General features: G+C 42.7%; 1 protein-coding gene across 4 annotated transcripts in view; it reads left to right on the top strand.

Annotated features, from left to right (window-relative positions):
* LOC110502357 (tight junction-associated protein 1) overlaps positions 1 to 19,848 on the top strand; it is a 135,079-nt gene that overhangs the window by 101,704 nt on the left and 13,527 nt on the right. For all 4 annotated transcript variants that reach the window (XM_021580316.3, XM_090216686.1, XM_036959651.2 and 1 more), the window contains 3 exons: positions 7,506 to 7,572; positions 15,806 to 15,913; positions 16,090 to 16,173. In XM_021580316.3, the coding sequence (XP_021435991.2) occupies positions 7,506 to 7,572; positions 15,806 to 15,913; positions 16,090 to 16,173 (259 nt within the window). The remainder of the gene's footprint in view (positions 1 to 7,505; positions 7,573 to 15,805; positions 15,914 to 16,089; positions 16,174 to 19,848) is intronic.

The following is a 19,848-nucleotide window of genomic DNA, read 5'->3' as shown; positions in this document are numbered from 1 at the left end:
TGGCCACCAGTCTTTCAGAACCTGATTAAAAGCAAATGCTTCTCCTACATATGATTATTCTGGTTTGCTGTGTTTACTTTCCCTGGCGACGCACCTGCAACCTCCCAGCTCTTGATTAAGAAATCCATCTTTACACATCTGCTTGTCAATCAAGTTAATTCTGAAGTAAAAGGCAAGCCAAGTCCCATCTGTGTACGACTTGTAGCTTGTTAAATAACGATTTACAATATTCACCGTTTACAGTTAACGTTTAAAAGCTTATTGACAGATCGAATAGATTTCTGAATTTAACACTTGAACCGCTAAAGCAGTCATTTGGACTTTTCATGATTTAAAAAAATAAAATAGTGACTTATGCCCCCTTCTGTCCTTGACTTTTTCTAAATAAGTCTAAAAACACACTGTCCTTGTTAGAATCTTAATATCACAAACGGAACAGGAGTTATAACCAGTATTAAGAGGGCTTTAAATAGGGCCTGCCCCATCTCCTCCTCCCGACAGTTGCCGCGTCCAGTTGATAATCACCCCAATAATTGTCTCGAAACTGAACCTAAATTATGCCTAAACTAATTTCACACTTATAACAACAGATGAAATAAATGAAGTAAAGTATGATGGGAGAGAATGGGTGAGTTGAGCGAGGGGAAGCGAACAATGCAGAGTTATGTAATCACCAATTGGGAATGAAGAAAAGGGCGGGCCATTCTATTATATTGGTCTATTCAGATTTCTATCTCAAAATGGTATGTACCTTATATCAGTCCATCAAATCCAAACAGTCTTTATCAGTTTACTCTGGCCTACGTGGAGTACCTAATTTACAATGAGGAGAAGACCAAGACGAAAGCACATGCCGCGTTAGCGTTGCTCCAAAATCTGACTGAAAACTACTGACGGTGGGGAAGAAATAAATCGTGACGTCTGATTATTCATCTGATTCTGAGCCTCAGCCTGAACCTACACCTCCGAGGCCTAAGGGCAAAAAAATCGAGAACGTTGCGCCTCGAAGATGCGCCCCACCACCAAATTAAACGGGGAGATAGGAAAGAGGAAGAGACGGCACCTTTGAATAGAACAAGTCAGTGACGACGCCATGGGCCGATTATCAGCACAGAATGTCACCACTGAAAGAGCAGGTAACATTACCACTGCATTCACCAGTTTTCGTTGTTTGTGACATGAGCTGCCAATAATTGATTATTATTCATAATGTGCTTTTGTACTGATTTTCACTTTTATCAAGCACACTTGGCAGTTATGTTTAGGCTATTGATGTTTTCATCACTTGGCTGCGCGTCTTGCTCACCGTGCATGTTAGCAGTATTATTTTCCATTTTTGTTTGTATAAAAAAGTGGTTACCGCATTCCAACACTCGTGTTCTGTTTCATAGTTGTAGCAATGGCACTCCACAAATAAAATGTGTTGAACTCTTGAATTTAAAAAAAAAGAAGTTTTTATATAGTCTACAGTAACATAAATTAATAAAGCTATTATTATTTTATTTAAAAAAAAATGGAATCTGATCCGAAGTTAAAGGTTAAAGAAAAAATACAAAAATTAAGCACAACCAAATTATTATTTTTGGATGTTTTCACTCACGAGACTCCCAATTACACAATAAATGTTCCATAAAGATTACGTTTGTTTGGCGCGTTATGTTCAGAAATCCACAGGAAAGAGCGGTCACGACAACGCAGACAAATTCCAAATAGTTTCCGTAATGTCCACAGAAACATGTCAGACGTTTTTTATAATCAATCCTCAGGTTGTTTTTAAAATACACTGCTCAAAAAAATAAAGGGAACACTTAAACAACACAATGTAACTCCAAGTGAATCACACTTCTGTGAAATCAAACTGTCCACTTAGGAAGCAACACTGATTGACAATAAATTTCACATGCTGTTGTGCAAATGGAATAGACAACAGGTGGAAATTATAGGCATTTAGCAAGACACCCCCAATAAAGGAGTGGTTCTGCAGGTGGTGACCACAGACCACTTCTCAGTTCCTATGCTTCCTGGCTGATGTTTTGGTCACTTTTGAATGCTGGCGGTGCTTTTACTCTAGTGGTAGCATGAGACGGAGTCTACAACCCACACAAGTGGCTCAGGTAGTGCAGCTCATCCAGGATGGCACATCAATGCGAGCTGTGGCAAGAAGGTTTGCTGTGTCTGTCAGCGTAGTGTCCAGAGCATGGAGGCGCTACCAGGAGACAGGTCAGTACATCAGGAGACGTGGAGGAGGCCGTAGGAGGGCAACAACCCAGCAGCAGGACCGCTACCTCCGCCTTTGTGCAAGGAGGAGCAGGAGGAGCACTGCCATAGCCCTGCAAAATGACCTCCAGCAATGCATGTGTCTGCTCAAACGGTCAGAAACAGACTCCATGAGGGTGGTATGAGGGCCCGACGTCCACAGGTGGGGGTTGTGCTTACAGCCCAACACCGTGCAGGACGTTTGGCATTTGCCAGAGAACACCAAGATTGGCAAATTCGCCGCAGATGAAAGCAGGTTCACACTGAGCACGTGACAGACGTGACAGAGTCTGGAGACGCCGTGGAGAACGTTCTGCTGCCTGCAACATCCTCCAGCATGACCGGTTTGGCGGTGGGTCAGTCATGGTGTGGGGTGGCATTTCTTTGGGGGGCAGCACAGCCCTCCATGTGCTCGCCAGAGGTAGCCTGACTGCAATTAGGTACCGAGATGAGATCCTCAGACCCCTTGTGAGACCATATGCTGGTGTGGTTGGCCCTGGGTTCCTCCTAATGCAAGACAATGCTAGACCTCATGTGGCTGGAGTGTGTCAGCAGTTCCTGCAAGAGGAAGGCATTGATGCTATGGACTGGCCCGCCCGTTCCCCAGACCTGAATTTAATTGAGCGCATCTGGGACATCATGTCTCGCTCCATCCACCAACACCACGTTGCACCACAGACTGTCCAGGAGTTGGCTGATGCTTTAGTCCAGGTCTGGGATGAGATCCCTCAGGAGACCATCCGCCACCTCATCAGGAGCATGCCCAGGCGTTGTAGGGAGGTCATACAGGCACGTGGAGGCCACACACACTACTGAGCCTCACTTTGACTTTTTTTTAAGGACATTACATCAAAGTTGGATCAGCCTGTAGTGTGGTTTTCCACTTTTAATTTTGAGTGTGACTCCAAATCCAGACCTCCATGGGTTGATCAATTTGATTTCCATTGATAATTTTTGTGTGATTTTGTTGTCAGCACATTCAACTATGTAAAGAAAAAAGTATTTAATAAGAATATTTCATTCATTGAGATCTAGGATGTGTTATTTTAGTGTTCCCTTTATTTTTTTGAGCAATGTATATAATCGATAATATATCAACCGCAACTGTATTATTCAGTAGGAGAGGGAAAGGCAATGGCTGCCCAAACTCTGTTGCGTGAGCAAAACTCATGCGAACACCTGACGCGATGTTATCGTTCTGGCTCATTTTTCAAAATAAAAGCCTGAAACTATGTCTGAAGACTCTTGACACCTTGGGGAAGCGATAGGAAACTGAATCTGGTTGATATCCCTTTAAATGGAGCAAAGGCAGGCTATGGAACATAGAGTTTTCAAAATAGAAGCCTCTTCCTGGTTTGATTTTCCTCAGGGTTTCGCCTGCAATATCAGTTCTGTTATACTCACAGACAATATTTTGACGGTTTTGGAAACTTTAGAGTGTTTTCTATCCAATAATAGTGCTAATATATGCATATTATTAACTAAGACTGAGGAGCTGGCCGTTTACTCTGGGCACCTTTTCATCCAAGCTACTCAATACTGCCCCGGCAGCCATAAGAAGTTAATGGCAAGGGAAAAAATAGCCAACAAAATGACAAGCGTGTACTGGTGGGGGGTATGCCTAATCCATATTTTAATGAGACAAGAAACAGTCTCGTGGGCCTTCTGAGTGGCGTAGCGGTCTGAGGCACTGCATCACAGTGCATAAGGCGTCACTACAGACCCAAGTTCGATCCCGGGCTGTATCACAACTGGCTGTGTTCGGGAGTCCCATAGGGCGCCGCCCTACTTTGCCCAGTCCGGGTTAGGTTAGTGGAGTTTGGCTGGGGGGCTTTACTTGGCTCATCGCGCTCTAGCTACTCCTTGTGGCGAGCCGGGCGCCTGCAGGCTAACCTCGATTGTCAGTGTTTCCTCCAACACATTGGTGCGGCTGACTTCCGGGTTAAGCGGGCGGGTGTTAAGAAGTACAGTTTGGCTGGTCATGTTTTGGAGGGCGCATGACTCGACCTTAGCCTCCCGAGCCCGTTGGGGAGTTGCAGCGATGAGACCAGATCGAATTTGGGGAGAAAAAGTTGTTGAAAAATGTAGGTGCACACAAATAAATTTAGGAGCACGATGAAAAATAGTTGAGGTAATAAAGCTAGAATCTTTAATTTTTCAAGGCACACTGGTGCTCCTAAATTTAAATTCCAGGATGCACAGCAAAATATTTAGGCGCTTTATGCGAGTAAAATTGTAGCGCTGTAGAGCCCTGCTTAGGAAACTAAAACTCCGTCAGAGGCAGGACACAGGTCTGCAGCTAATGCTGGTTAACAGAACTTGGAAGGAAAACCATTTCCCGATTTGGTGTCGGGTGATAATGTTTGCCATTCTGTTTCTTATGCACAAGATGTCTTTTTAAATCATAAAATATGTTGCCTCCATTTGAAATATTTTCCAATACATTTCCCATATCTTTCTTTATATGTAAATGTGCCATTTCGTTTTTATTTTGCGGTCAACAAGTATATGGAAAAACAGCTTTGTCATTTACTGTTCATATGCACATAGAAATGGTTTTGCTCTGGGGTGCAGTAATGTAAAAAATGCACATGTTTAAGTCAAGATTCCAGGAAAAAACACATGGCTGCTTATTTCAAATCCCCTGTGTGTGTGTGTGTGTGTGTGTGTGTGTGTGTGTGTGTAATTCAAAAGCAATCATCCCAGTTTATCTCCAATCAAGAGGCGTCTCTTCCTGTTTTTTGGTCAGAGCAGCCAGTCACTTTCAATTATCCCTGCAGTGTTTCCATCATAAATCGGAGCATGAGGCTACATGCCTATGCGGGATGCGCTGGTCCATCTGTGTGTCCACACTAGGTGATCACACATTTCAATGCAGCCTCAGCAAAGGAAATGGTTGAATTGGATTACCGTTGTTTAACGAGTATGCTCACTCCTATGTCCTATCTGATTATCACCGAGCAGCACACGGATGCTTTTAGAGATCACTCTGCATGGAAAAAAGGCTCTGGGAATGAGAAGCCAAATGTTGTATTTACGACTACAATTTTACCCAACCCAGGAGCAGCCTTCACATGTGAATTACTCTCTGAGGACTTGATTTAATTTGTTTACGGCAGCCAGACTATTCAATTCGACTTCTTGGTGGATCTATCAAGTGACTTTAATTGCTCTGCCTATTTTCTGAATATCATCAGCTCGAAATAAAATGAATCACTATCCTCTGAACACTGAAATACAGCGGGAGTTTACCACTGTGGTCTCGGTGGGAATCAGTGAGCTTTGCTCAAATGTGTTTATGAATTTTTGATTGGGACAAAGAGAGCGAAAATCATCGGTGGTGATTTGCAGTGAACACTTTTTAATTAGTGAGGAATGAGAAGGATGTGCCAGAGGGTAATAAGAAATGCTGGTGTTATTGAGGGGGAAATATGTCAGTCAAAGCCAGGTGTTTTTGGAGTAGGAATCCAATTGATACGCAACGGTAGCGCTCATACATACTGGACACTACAATAGCTTTAGTGTCATTGCATTGGGCTTGTAATCAGGGCAAGGTTACACCAGTGTGTGTGTCCTTATGCAATATTGTTCGATCGATGAATCAATCACTTGGCCAGTTGGCCCGGGAGAGGCAGTTGTTGTAACATGTCCACATCTGCATGGTCAAATGAGCACACAGTATGGCTCAGGGCAGAGAGAGGAGATGAGACTAACAGGCTAGAGAGGATGGCCCTGGTGCACGGTGCAGACCTCACTACCGGGGAAAGGATCACAAGCTGCTAGACTGTGGCCTTGTAATCTGTTCTCAATGGGAAGGGTGACGGGCAGAGTGCTTTGTGAGCATCATTGGTGTGTTTTTTTTTGTTGACACTTCTATTGGATTTCAGATGTTGGATTTTCAGTCATAGTCCTGAATCATATGCTCCGGGGGTTCTGTGAGATGGGGTTTGAACCATACAAAGGTTAACAAAGGCAAAATTACTAAAATTACCGTATTGACAGATTCGCAGGTTGGTATTTATTGTCGTGAAACTTTCCCCGGTGGCAGCTCTGCAGGAGGGTCACTAGCTGGCACAGCCACAAAGTCATAGAATCTGATTTGAAACATAACCTTAACCACACTGCTAACCATAATACCTAACCCGTAGCCAATTTTGCAGCTTTGCGGCTGGCCCAACTAGCGGAAACCACTCAGCTCTACTTACAGGGAAAGATAGGAGACGATAAACGTCAATCTGTGAAAGATTCATTACACCTTTCAAATACTGATTTTCTAACATTTTTGGGGGGTGTTTCTTTGTTCAAAAAGTCTCACATGGAGTTGACGTGCACGTAATTTCTCATGAGTCACACTGAAAGCAGTGTGCTTTAGTGCCCTGAACTTCCTGATTCCCACACCTCTTTACTGTTGCCCACCATTACACATTGTGAGCGTGACTGATGGCGATTGTGCACCACCATTATCCTAATCAGGGGTTGTAAGCTATTTCTAGAGAACATGAACATCAATACCTGTACAGTACATGACTGCAGGGCCCATCTCATCCATTAAAAGCAAAACTATGTGTAGAATTGTTGCGTTGCCATTATAGCGCTTTGAATTTCTTCTGCATCATAATTGCATTCGCATAAAATCCACAACTTCTCATTTTAGAGTGGAATTTATCTAGCAAATTTAGGAGGCAGTGGATACAGTGGGAAAGTAATTGCCCTTGGCCCTATTGAAATGGGTTTAGTTCAGACTCCTCTCTCCCCTTTCCTCCCATCTCTCGTAATTTGTGCCGAATATCTAACCTGTTGGAAAAACTCTGACGGCGTCATTAAGTGCTCTGAGAAAATTCATACCGCTCTGCTGTTGAATGGAAATAAACCAAACTAAATGTACGGATATGTGACTGCCAAAAGAACAGTATGCGTACTTCAGGACGTGCCCATTATCTGGTGCCTTATTGCAACAATAACTGTGGTCTCTATGGCCAGTCTCTTTCATTTATTAGACGACCAGTCTGAGAGGAGACAACGCATCATCTGAACTATGATGGGAGTTGATTGCATACTTTTTATTTTTTTTATATTTATTTTTTATAAAGTTGAAGTGTTTGAAGAGTACCGCAGTGCTACGTTCCGTACCAGTGGGCTCATATCAGTCAGCAGCATACCATCTGTGGATTTTCCGATTTAACCTTTCTATCTGTAGGCACTGCACACTATTAACTGAGACACATTCTGTTTTCTGCTCTTCTCCACAGACTGCAGAACAGCTACACTGCCTCCCAGCGGGCCAACCAAGACCTGGAGGAGAAGCTTCATGCCCTGGTAACCTTTCACCTCTTTTCAACTGTCCTCTGACCTGTTTATATATAGGTTCTCATTGGTCAATACCACATTGCATGTACTTCTGGTGACTACTTTTGAAAGGAAACCTTGACGCACAACTTGTACCATAAAGTTACATCTGCAGTTGCTACATACATTTTTTTTAAATGTTTGAATGAGTGATATGTAGTCTCTACATCCATTTATGCACATAGGAATTAATGATATGTATCCATTGATTCTTTAAGAATATGACTTAGAAATGCAGCATTAGCTTAGTTCAACTGTCCTACCACATCAGAACCCCAAATATATGTTTGCATTACTCCAATGTTTGTAAACAAACCGTTTGGTCTGAAAAACATGGTTAAACTATATTTTTGATATCATGGATGGTCAGTCCTTCCATCCATAGCTCGGTCTATGAATTTGAGTGGGTACATTTCTCCAGCCCCATCCCTCAGCTTTGTCCCGAACAGGGGCAGGGAAATGGCTTTGTAATTGTTTAAACTGTTGATTGTCCTTTTAATTATTTAATCTCAAATTAACATTCACTCCATTTCTCAAAATATTAATTTTCCTTTTGACCTTACCCTGGTCAAACGTATTATGGAATTGCAAACACTGCAACTTCCAATTGCAGGTTTCTATGTCACTCAGTTTCCCAGTATACCAGGTCAGTGGATCTATTCTGTATTGGGGAAGAGTCTTTCCCATACAGCTGTGTGTGTGTATCTTCTAAAGTGCACTCTCATGCCATTATCCCACACCTGTCAGCCATTTATGTTGCAGGATTTGTTTTTGGAAGATTCTGTGGTACATAGTGCTGCAAGGGATTAGCACGGAGGGAATTGACTTAATTGCCAAATCATTCTATCACGCATGTCTCTGCCAGACCCCTTGGGAAATGGGAAGGTCCACAACTCTGCTATTCCCCGTGGCAGCACACCAGGGAAAACCTGTGCGCGCACGCTCCAAACTATGGAATTTATGTGCAAAGAGAGGGACAGTTGTACATATTCCCACAATGGCATATCCCAGAGTGTCCCTTTCAAAACATGGTTAACTATGTATGATGCTTGTTATAGGTTTATCGGGAGATTCACAATATGACTCGCCAACCATACATAACAATCATGTATTCACATCATCATTGTTTCTCCACTAACATCAATCATGTATTAAATATCAGGACATAAAGTCTGTGTCGATGTTAGATGTGCGCTGCTGTCCCCAAATGTCTGATGGTTGTTTGATTAGCCTCTCAATTCAATTGAAATGTGCTTTATTGGGATAACATACTGATACGTATTGCCAAAGCACAATGTTACAATAGAACTAGTCATTAACAATCGAAAATAAAAAATCAACAGGTCAAGAATAATACTAACAATGTTAATTGGGAGGGGTGGGGGGAGAGTATTTGTGTGTGTGTGGGTGGGTGGTATTTGTGTGCATACTTTATATCCATTCTTTCCAATCACATTGTCAAAGAAAACGTGCCCCCTAGCACAGACTGACACAGTTGAAGTCGGAAGTTTACATACACTTAGGTTGGAGTCATTCAAACTCGTTTTTCAACCACTTCACAAATTTCTTGTTAACAAACTATAGTTTTGGCAAGTCGGTTAGGACATCTACTTTGTGCATGACACATGTCCTTTTTCCAACAATTGTTTACAGACAGATTATTTCACCTATAATTCACTGTATCACAATTCCATTGGGTCAGAAGTTTACATACCCTAAGTTGACTGTTCCTTCAAACAGCTTGGAAAATTCCAGAAAATGATATCATGGCTTTAGAAGCTTCCGATAGGCTAATTTACATAATTTGAGTCAATTGGAGGTGTACATGTGGATGTATTTCAAAGCCTACCTTCAAACACAGTGCCTCTTTGCTTGACATCATGGGAAAATCAAAATAAATCAGCCAAGACCTCCACAAGTCTGGTTTATCCTTGGGAGCAATTTCCAAATGCCTGAAGGTACCACATTCATCTGTACAAACAATAGAGTGCAAGTATAAACACCATGGCAGCATCATGTTGTGGGGATGCTTTCCTGCAGGAGGGACTGGTGCACTTCACAAAATAGATGGCATCATGAGGTAGGAAAAGTATGTGGATATATTGAAGCAACATCTCAAGACATCAGCTATAGCTTGGTCGCAAATGGGTCTTCCTAATGGACAATGACCCCAAGCACACTTCCAAAGTTGTGGCAAAATGGCTTAAGGACAACAAAGTCAAGGTATTGGAGTGGCCATCACAAAGCCCTGACCTCAATCCCATAGAAAATGTGTGGGAAGAAGTGAAAAGGTGTGTGCGAGCAAGGAGGCCTACAAACCTGACTCGGTTACACCAGCTCTGTCAGGAGGAATGGGCCAAAATTCACCCAACTTATTGTGGAAGGCTACCTGAAACGTTTGACCCAAATTAAACAATTAAAAGGCAATGCTACCAAATAATAATTGAGTGTATGTAAACTTCTGACCCACTGGGAATGTGATGAAAGAACTAAAAGCTTGTTATGGAAAGCCTTAATGTTGTTCCCTCTAAGCTTCGGCTTGTGCGCAGCCGCGCAATTCCTCCAGGACTGCCATGCGGAGACGTAGCAGATTGAACTTCACTGACTTCGCCAATTCATTTGCACTATATAGATCAACTTTTTTTCTGTGCCTGAATCATGATTTTTCCCACATTTTGTTACGTTACAACCTTATTCTACAATGGATAAAATATAGATTTTTTACTCATCAGTCTACACACAGTAGTGTGAAAAGTGGAAGGTTTTTTTTGAAATTTTTGAAGAAAAAATAAATAAATTAAGCGTAAGTATTCAGACCCTTTGCTATGAGACTCGAAATTCAGCTCAGGCGCATCCTGTTTCCATTGATCATCCTTGAGATGTTTCTACAACTTGGAGTACACTTGTGGTAAATTCAATTGTTTGGACATGATTTGGAAAGGCACACATCTGTCTATAAGGTCCCACAGTTGACAGTAAATGTCTGAGCAAAAACCAAGCCATAAGGTGGAAGGAATTGTCCGTAGAGCTCTGAGACTGGATTGTGTCGAGGCACAGATCTGGGGAAGGGTACCAAAACATTTCTGCAGGATGGAAGGTCCCCAAGAACACGGTGGCCTCCATCATTCTTACATGGGAGAAGTTTGGAACCACCAAGACTCTTCCTAGAGCTGGCCAAACTGAGCAATCGGGGAGAAGGGTCTTTGTCAGGGAGGTGACCAAGAACCCGATGGTTCCTCTGTGGAGATGGGAGAACCTTCCAGAAGGACAATCACCTCTGCAGCACTCCACCAATCAGGCCTTTATGACGGAAGGGTCTGAATACCTATGTACAGTGCCTTGCGAAAGTATTCGGCCCCCTTGAACTTTGCGACCTTTTGCCACATTTCAGTCTTCAAACATAAAGATATAAAACTGTATTTTTTTGTGAAGAATCAACAACAAGTGGGACACAATCATGAAGTGGAATGACATTTATTGGATATTTCAAACTTTTTTAACAAATCCAAAACTGAAAAATTGGGCGTGTAAAATTATTCAGCCCCTTTACTTTCAGTGCAGCAAACTCTCTCCAGAAGTTCAGTGAGGATCTCTGAACGATCCAATGTTGACCTAAATGACTAATGATGATAAATACAATCCACCTATGTGTAATCAAGTCTCCGTATAAATGCACCTGCACTGTGATAGTCTCAGAGGTCCGTTAAAAGCGCAGAGAGCATCATGAAGAACAAGGAACACACCAGGCAGGTCCGAGATACTGTTGTGAAGAAGTTTAAAGCCGGATTTGGATACAAAAAGATTTCCCAAGCTTTAAACATCCCAAGGAGCACTGTGCAAGCGATAATATTGAAATGGAAGGAGTATCAGACCACTGCAAATCTACCAAGACCTGGCCGTCCCTCTAAACTTTCAGCTCATACAAGGAGATGACTGATCAGAGATGCAGCCATGAGGCCCATGATCACTCTGGATGAACTGCAGAGATCTACAGCTGAGGTGGGAGACTCTGTCCATAGGACAACAATCAGTCGTAAATTGCACAAATCTGGCCTTTATGGAAGAGTGGCAAGAAGAAAGCCATTTCTTAAAGATATCCATAAAAAGTGTTGTTTTAAAGTTTGCCACAAGCCACCTGGGAGACACACCAAACATGTGGAAGAAGGTGCTCTGGTCAGATGAAACCAAAATTGAACTTTTTGGCAACAATGCAAAACGTTATGTTTGGCGTAAAAGCAACACAGCTGAACACACCATCCCCACTGTCAAACATGGTGGTGGCAGCATCATGGTTTGGGCCTGCTTTTCTTCAGCAGGGACAGGGAAGATGGTTAAAATTGATGGGACGATGGATGGAGCCAAATACAGGACCATTCTGGAAGAAAACCTGATGGAGTCTGTAAAAGACCTGAGACTGGGACGGAGATTTTTCTTCCAACAAGACAATGATCCAAAACATAAAGCAAAATCTACAATGGAATGGTTCAAAAATAAACATATCCAGGTGTTAGAATGGCCAAGTCAAAGTCCAGACCTGAATCCAATCGAGAATCTGTGGAAAGAACTGAAAACTGCTGTTCACAAATGCTCTCCATCCAACCTCACTGAGCTCGAGCTGTTTTGCAAGGAGGAATGGGAAAAATGTTCAGTCTCTCGATGTGCAAAACTGATAGAGACATACCCCAAGCGACTTACAGCTGTAATCGCAGCAAAAGGTGGCGCTACAAAGTATTAACTTAAGGGGGCTGAATAATTTTGCACGTCCAATTTTTCAGTTTTTGATTTGTTAAAAAAGTTTGAAATATCCAATAAATGTCGTTCCACTTCATGATTGTGTCCCACTTGTTGTTGATTCTTCACAAAAAAATACAGTTTTATATCTTTATGTTTGAAGCCTGAAATGTGGCAAATGGTCGCAAAGTTCAAGGGGGCCGAATACTTTCGCAAGGCACTGTAGCTGTGATCCTTTGCTGGTGACTGTCATATGGTCCGCTGTCCCCTCTGATAGCTGTGTGACAATCAAAGTCAAGCTGCACTGTGTTACTAGGGAAAGACCAACTATGTTGCTGTGAAACTGCCAACTCTCTGCATGGCATGTGATCTGAGTACAACTACAAGCAGTTTCCCTTGACTGGCCGTTAACCAGAGGCTAGCCCTCCCAGAATGGATTCACACCACATAGGCCTATTTACTGTTGTATTATCTACCAATATTTTACTGTATGATTTTAGTCCAGCCCTGCTGTCAGTGTAGAAGAGGTAAATTTAGCAAAATGGATGATAGAGGATGAATGGGCTGGTCAGAGCTTTGTGGATGGGACGTGTGGGGGGGAGGGACTGGCCCTGATGTGAGGTAATCTCTTTTCACCGGCCAGAGGATTACTCTGCCCAAAACATGCTCTGTCCCCACACTCACTCGGTCAAAGGTGGCCTTTAGCCAGGGGATGGACAATTGAAAGAATGTCTGTTTTTTATTGCAGGCTTAAAATCATTTTGAATACTCGCATCTCGGCGTGAAACGGGGTTGAAGGGGAAAAGTTTGCGGTAATTGTTCCAATTACTGGTTGTTCTGATACACAACTCAACACATTATTTTCAAAGCGATTGACATACTCCAGACAATAAACACAACTTAGTTAGACGTTTTGCCAGTGCTTATAAATTTAACGAGCAGAGTAGGTCGAAATTGAGTACTTCTATTCAATTATAAGTAAACAGATTAGAAACCTTGAATCGAGTACTCTCGGTCACCCCTAGTACACAGCTTTAAAATCCTCCTTCCTCATCCTTGGGGATTGCATTATTTTTGTGTGGAGCCTGAATTGATGATATTTCGCAGTTCTTTTTAGAGGTCTATTGATAGTGTGTTTGGGAATAGGCTTGTGAACGGACCACTGTCGAACAGTTGAGGCCCTAAATTGCATGCCTTATTTCAACAAATTTTGACGTGTTGCGGTAGAGGAGTTTGCAATCAGAAACCTTATTAGGCGATGAAGCACTGGCGATCTCGTGTAAAAGAAGAGACCAAAATGTTCTGTCTTGTTGTCTTCGTTCTCACCAGCAGTCTGTCTTGTTTTTTTTTCTGTCTTTCTCTCATTCTCTTCCTCTCTCTCCTCATGCTGCCGATTCATGACGGGCTGTCTCATCATCAGGCTGCAATCAGTCAAACCTGGGTCTACGCAGTTGCGTTATCATTATTTTTCTCTCCCGACTACCTCCCCCATCACCCCCCTCCGATCATTTATTACTGTTGTCATTTTCATTACTGCTCTGCTTGTTGTTTCTGAATAAGAAGTCTCTCCATCCTCCTGTCTTGTCCTTGCAAACTGCTCTAGATGTCCCGCAGTAGATCATCCTTTCTGTAGCGCTGCTATGGGGGTTGAGGTTGGGGGGAAATAATGTGTTTCTCTAGGTGTGCCTAGTGGTTGAAACTTTACTTTTCTAGTCTCAAGTCCCCCACCTCTCTATATATCCCCTTTTTGAGTTACCGTAGGCTTGTTATGCGCTGCTGCACAAGTGCTGTAGTAGAGATCACTAAGGTGTTTTATGGCCGTGTCTTTGCCCAGTTGAGCTGCGTCTCTGCATCACAATGAGGCGCTGACTGGCTTCTTTCTGTGTGCTTTTATTTATTTATTTTTCTCCTCAGACTCTCCAGTTGAGAATATACCGTACAGATAATTGGTTCATTTTTGACATGGCAAGCAATGGAGCAGGAGCTACAGTCTGGGTCTCATTCTGTGTAAATGTCTCACAGTAACTCCCTTTCTCACTGATTCTCTATCCTCTCTTCAAGCAGGTGTGATTTAATGTTAGTGACTATACCCTGTCCCTTGGTGAGGATTTGGATCTGAAACAACCGGACAGAGCTCCTTGCCGGCTTCAGTTAACATCCAGTAAATGTACAATATGTCAGATATAAGCTGCAGGTAGTGCCCCCCGAACAGAACAGCAAGCCTTATCAGGGTGGCGCTCGGCTGGTGGGTTTACAGGGTGTCGGTGCAGGTCCAAGCCACTCGCAGTGGGCTCGCTGGAGGCTCTAATGAACCTGCGGTGAATATTAATGTATTCCAAATTCTTGTACAATCTGGACCTGCTCTCGCTTACAAGCACAAACGCACTACACGTGCACGGGTCACAGAATCTGGATCCGCACTCTTAATTGGTTTGGAAGTTCTCCAGCTCGGGTTTGGGGATCATTTGCTGCGAGAGAATGTTCAGAAGCCCAGAGAAAACCGGCGGTTTGTTCTTCCAATTTGAAATGGGGAAATCTTCTGTTGTTAACTCAACTTGACAGGTGTATTGCACATATAGTGTGAGGTCCCTACTGTACCAAGCACAATTTGTAGGCTAAATCTTACTTAAAGGATAGTCACTACAGCTACTCAGGACCACAGGCTTTTCCTGTGGTACCTCTGAAATCAGAGACATCTTTTTATATTAGAGAATCCCTTAAATCCTGATTTGAAGCTACAGAGTATTTGATCAATTGTTGCCTGTCATGGCCCTTGCGAAATCTACCAATCACTCACCTAACTGTATGATAACTGAAGCGATTCACTAGCCCTCTAAAAAATACAATTGACATGTCACCTTCCCAGGTGTTTTCTTGAAGTTATCAGTCGTTTTTCCCCTAACATATTGCATGGGTGAGTAGGAGAGGGAGTAACTACATATTAGGGGGACTCGGCACAGACTCAGACCCAGAGTCATTTGAGTTCACACTGTGTTACTTCATAATGTGCTATCGATCTGTTTATATAGGACACGTCCTGCGCCTGTGTGTTTTTTGTTCTCGAACCACACTGCTGAGCTGAGTGGAGAACAAAAGCAGCAGCCTCCATCTCTGTGCTGCTGTGTCAGCTAGCGGAGAGGATGAAGGAGGAGACATGCTTTAACTTTAATCAATGAGGAAATCACTCCTTGTGTACTTCAGAGGAGGCCGGTGGGTGGAGCCATAAAAGGACGTCGTCATTGTAATGGCCGGAATGGAATCAAATCGAACCGAGTCAAGCGTGTGGTTCCCATGCGTTTGGTCTGTTTTGATACCATTCCATTTATTCCATTACAATGAGCCCGTCCTCCTATAGCTCCTCCCACCAGCCGCCTCTGGTGTACTTACTCAGACAGAGAGTCCAGCAGCTAGTGCACCGCTAGCATGTTAGCACGGCTAACATTATTCTCCCCTCCCTATTCTCTTTCTGCAGCTCCGTAAAGTGGAGAGGGACAAGAAGACAATGGACCAGGAGATAGTGGAGCTCACCAACAAACTCCTGGACGCCAAGAACACCATCGACAAGCTGGAGGAGTTGAACGTGGGTGTTATCTCACTGTCCCTCTGAGTTATCACATACCAGATATTAAGTTGTGTATAATGTAGGACCACAGTGTGTGACAAGAATACGACATTGAGCAGATCAAACACACCGTTCTGCGGATAAAGTGTGAGTGTTGTTTGAGAAATGGCCTTGTTGATTCTTCTCCCTGACAGGAGCGCTATCGGCAAGATTGCAATTTGGCCGTGCAGCTGTTGAAGTGCAATAAGTCCCATTTCAGAAACCACAAGTTTGCAGATGTAAGTACAGCTCTGATCGTTTAGTGGAAATGATTGAGGCTTGTATATAAAACGTATTCCACTTGTCACAGTGGCATTGTTGGAGCTTGAATGTGTTTTGCACTCCGTAGTGACACTCTTGGATGTGGGAGAGGGGAGAAATGGGGAGAGAGCGGTCGCCTGGGTGATTTTTAAAAAAGGCTGCGGAGCTCTTCACATGTTTTGTCTGACCCTGGCGTCCGAGAGGATGAGGCAAAGAGAAAATCAAAGAGAATCGAAAGAGGATTTTTTTTTTTTTTTTTTTAAAGCTGAGGTTTGCCTGCCCACTTTATCACAGCTTGTGTGTGTGTTTGAGTGTTGTACATCATAGCATTGATTGCCCATGTGTGTACAATACAGTGCATTCAGAAAGTATTCAGACATCTAGACTTTTTCCACATTTTGTTACATTACAGCCTTACTCTAAAATTGATTTAAAAAAACATTTTTCTCGGATCATTCTACACACAATACCCCATAATAAAAAAGCAACAAATTTGCAAATATATTCAAAATAAACATTTACATAATTATTCAGACCCTTTACTCAGTACTTTGATGACGCACCTTTGGCAGTGATTACAGCCTCAAGTCTTCTTGGGTATGACGCTACAAGGTTGGCAGACCTGTATTTGGGGAGTTTCTCCCATATTTCTCTGTAGATCCTCTTAAGCTCTGTCAGGTTGGATGGGGAGTTTCACTGAACAGCTATTTTCAGGTCTCTCCAGAGAAGTTCGATCGGGTTCAAGTCCGGGCTTTGGCTGGGCCACTCTAGGACATTCAGAGACTTGTCCCGAAGCCACTCCTGCGTTGTCTTGGCTGTGTGCTTAGGGTCGTTGTCCTGTTGGAAGGTGAACCTTCTCCCCAGTCTGAGGTTCTGAGCGCTCTGCAGCAGGTTTTCATCAAGGATCTCTCTGTACTTTGCTCCGTTAATCTTGGGCTATCGAATTGCACAAAGGTCTAAGGCACTGAATCTCAGTGCTAGAGGCGTCACTATAGACCCCGATTTGATTCCAGGCTGTATCACAACTGGCCGTGATTGGGAGTCCCATAGGGCGGCGCACAATTGGCCCAGCATCGTGAGGGTTTGGCCGGGATAGGTCATTGTAAATAATAATTTGTTCTTAACCGACTTGCGTAGTTAAATAAAGGTTCAATAAAAAATAACTTATCTTTCCCTTGATCCTGACTAGTGTCCCAGTCCATGCCGCTGAAAAACATCCCCACAGCATGATGCTACCACCACCATGCTTCACCGTAGGGATGGTGCCATGTTTCCTCCAGACGTGACGCTTGGCATTCAGGCCAAAGAGTTCAATCTTGGTTTCATCAGACCAGTGAATTCTCATGGACTGAGAGACCTTTAGGTACCTTTTGGCAAACTCCAAGTGGGCTGTCCTGTGCCTTTTACTGAGGGGTGGCTTCCGTCTGGCCACTCTACCATAAAGGCCTGATTGGTGGAGTGCTGCAGAGATGGTTGTCCTTTTGGAAGGTTCTCCCATCTCCACAGAGGAACTCGAGAGCTCAGTCAGTGACCATCGGGTTCTTGGTCACCTCCCTGACAAAGGCCCTTCTCCCCTGATTGCTCAGGTTGGCTGGGTGGCCAGCTCTAGGAAGAGTTGGTTGTTCCAGACTTCTTCCATTTAAGAATGATGGAGGCCACAATGTTCTTGGGGACATTTAAGGCTGCAGAAATGTTTGTTACCCAGATCTGTTTCTCGACTCAATCCTGTCCCGGAGCTCTACGGACAATTCCTTCGACCTCATGGCTTGGTTTTTGCTCTGACATGCACTGTCAACTGTGGGACCTTTTATATAGACAGGTGTGTGCCTTTCCAAATCATGTCCAATGAATTGAATTTACCAAAGGTGGACTCCAAGTTGTAGAAACATCTCAAGGATGATCAATGGAAACAGGATGCACCTGAGCTCAATTTCAAGTCTCATAGCAAAGGGTCTGAATACTTAGGTAAATAAGGTATTTTTCTTTATACATTTTTGCACATTTATCCTCATTTTTAAACTGTTTTTGCTTTGTCATTGTGGTATTTTGTTTAGATTGAGGTAAACATTTATTCGATCCATTTTAGAGTAAGGCTGTAACGTAACAAAATGTGGAAAAGGGGAAGGATTCTGAATACTTTCCGAGACTTTCTTAGTCTGGAACTGCTATTGATAGCAATGATGTCAGCAAAACTCGAAGCACCCCTCTCTCTGTTCCCACCTCTGGATGAGATTTTCTGGTTGAGATCAAGAGCTACGGAGTTCAGAGCCTACTGGGTAATCAATACATCAGCAAACAAAGGACTTGAAGTCAGTATGATTAAAGAAATCAATCGAAACCAAAGTGTTGTGCTATGACTAAGTCTCTTCAATTTAAATGTTTTTCCTCAAGTGTAAAATCCATTTGATTATTTTTTTCTCCCGTAATTTCACTCCCTAAGACTTGATTAAAAGAAAATGTTTTCGCTACGTGCCAATTGTTTTGAACAATGCCATTACGAAGTTCAACACGGATTAAGAAGGACGAGGCTCCTCTGGGCATCACTTCCATAACCAACAAATATTTGAAGTTTTACTGAGTATGTTTACATGCACACTAATATATCAATATTAAATAGATTATGGCAGTAGGCAGATTATGGAATAGTCGTGTAAGGTCAAAATCGAGTAAGCATACGCTGATTAAAACACCTGGTTTTCTCAGCAATCTTTCAAATTATTAGGAGATGCATACACCTTGATCAGCGTTCCAGCTGTGTATTTGATCAGAGCATGTGCTAGCACCAGCCCAGTGAGCCTCCCTCCTTTAATGTGAGTTTAGTGAATTCGTAAACAACTGAAAAGTATGTGTAGTAGAAGTAGTAATCACATACAAACTTCATATGTGACCGACCGGCTCAATTTGGTCTTATGTAGCAGAATTTGAAATTGTCTTTTTTACATAAAAATAGACAGTATCATACACTGTAGTTGAGAAACAATGGGAAAGTAATTTTGCTTTGAAAGTTGATCAACTTGTAACCCCACTTTTGAGAAAATGGCCCTTGAATGTGTTGGTACACCTACTGGAGAGCTCTTATTTGTCTACACCCATTCAGCATCGTTCACACCCTCTTAAACCCATCTCTTTAAGGATTCACATGTGAGGCCATGTGGTAAATACACGCTATATCAAATAAAATATTTGTCACATGCATAGGATAAAGGTGTAAATGGTACAGTGAAGTGGTTACTTGCATAGTAGCAATATCAAAAACAGAAAGTGTCCAGATAAAAATATAGGTAGCTAGCTAACATTAGGCTATAACTAGCAATGCAAATGGATTTCTGATTCTAATAATATTACTACATAGATCATACACATGACTTTAGCTAGCGAGCCAACATTTGCTAGCTAACTAACAGTACGCTTGAACTTTCTGACAAAATTAGAAACTTCTCAATGTAGCTAGACTCGGAAGTTTACATACACTTAGGTTGGAGTCATTAAAACTTGTTTTTCAACCACTCCACAAATTTCTTGTTTACAAACTATAGATTTTACAAGTTGGTTAGGACATCCACTTTGTGCATGACACAAGTCATTTTTCCAACAATTGTTTACAGACAGATTATTTCACTTATTCACTATCACAATTCCAGTAGGTCAGAAGT

The sequence above is a fragment of the Oncorhynchus mykiss genome, chromosome 23, assembly GCF_057628025.1.
Source record: "Oncorhynchus mykiss isolate SJ-2025 chromosome 23, ASM5762802v1, whole genome shotgun sequence".
NCBI classification, from domain to species: Eukaryota; Metazoa; Chordata; class Actinopteri; order Salmoniformes; family Salmonidae; genus Oncorhynchus; species Oncorhynchus mykiss.
Note: the sequence above shows the minus strand (reverse complement) of the source record. Positions and strands in the feature narration are given on the sequence as shown.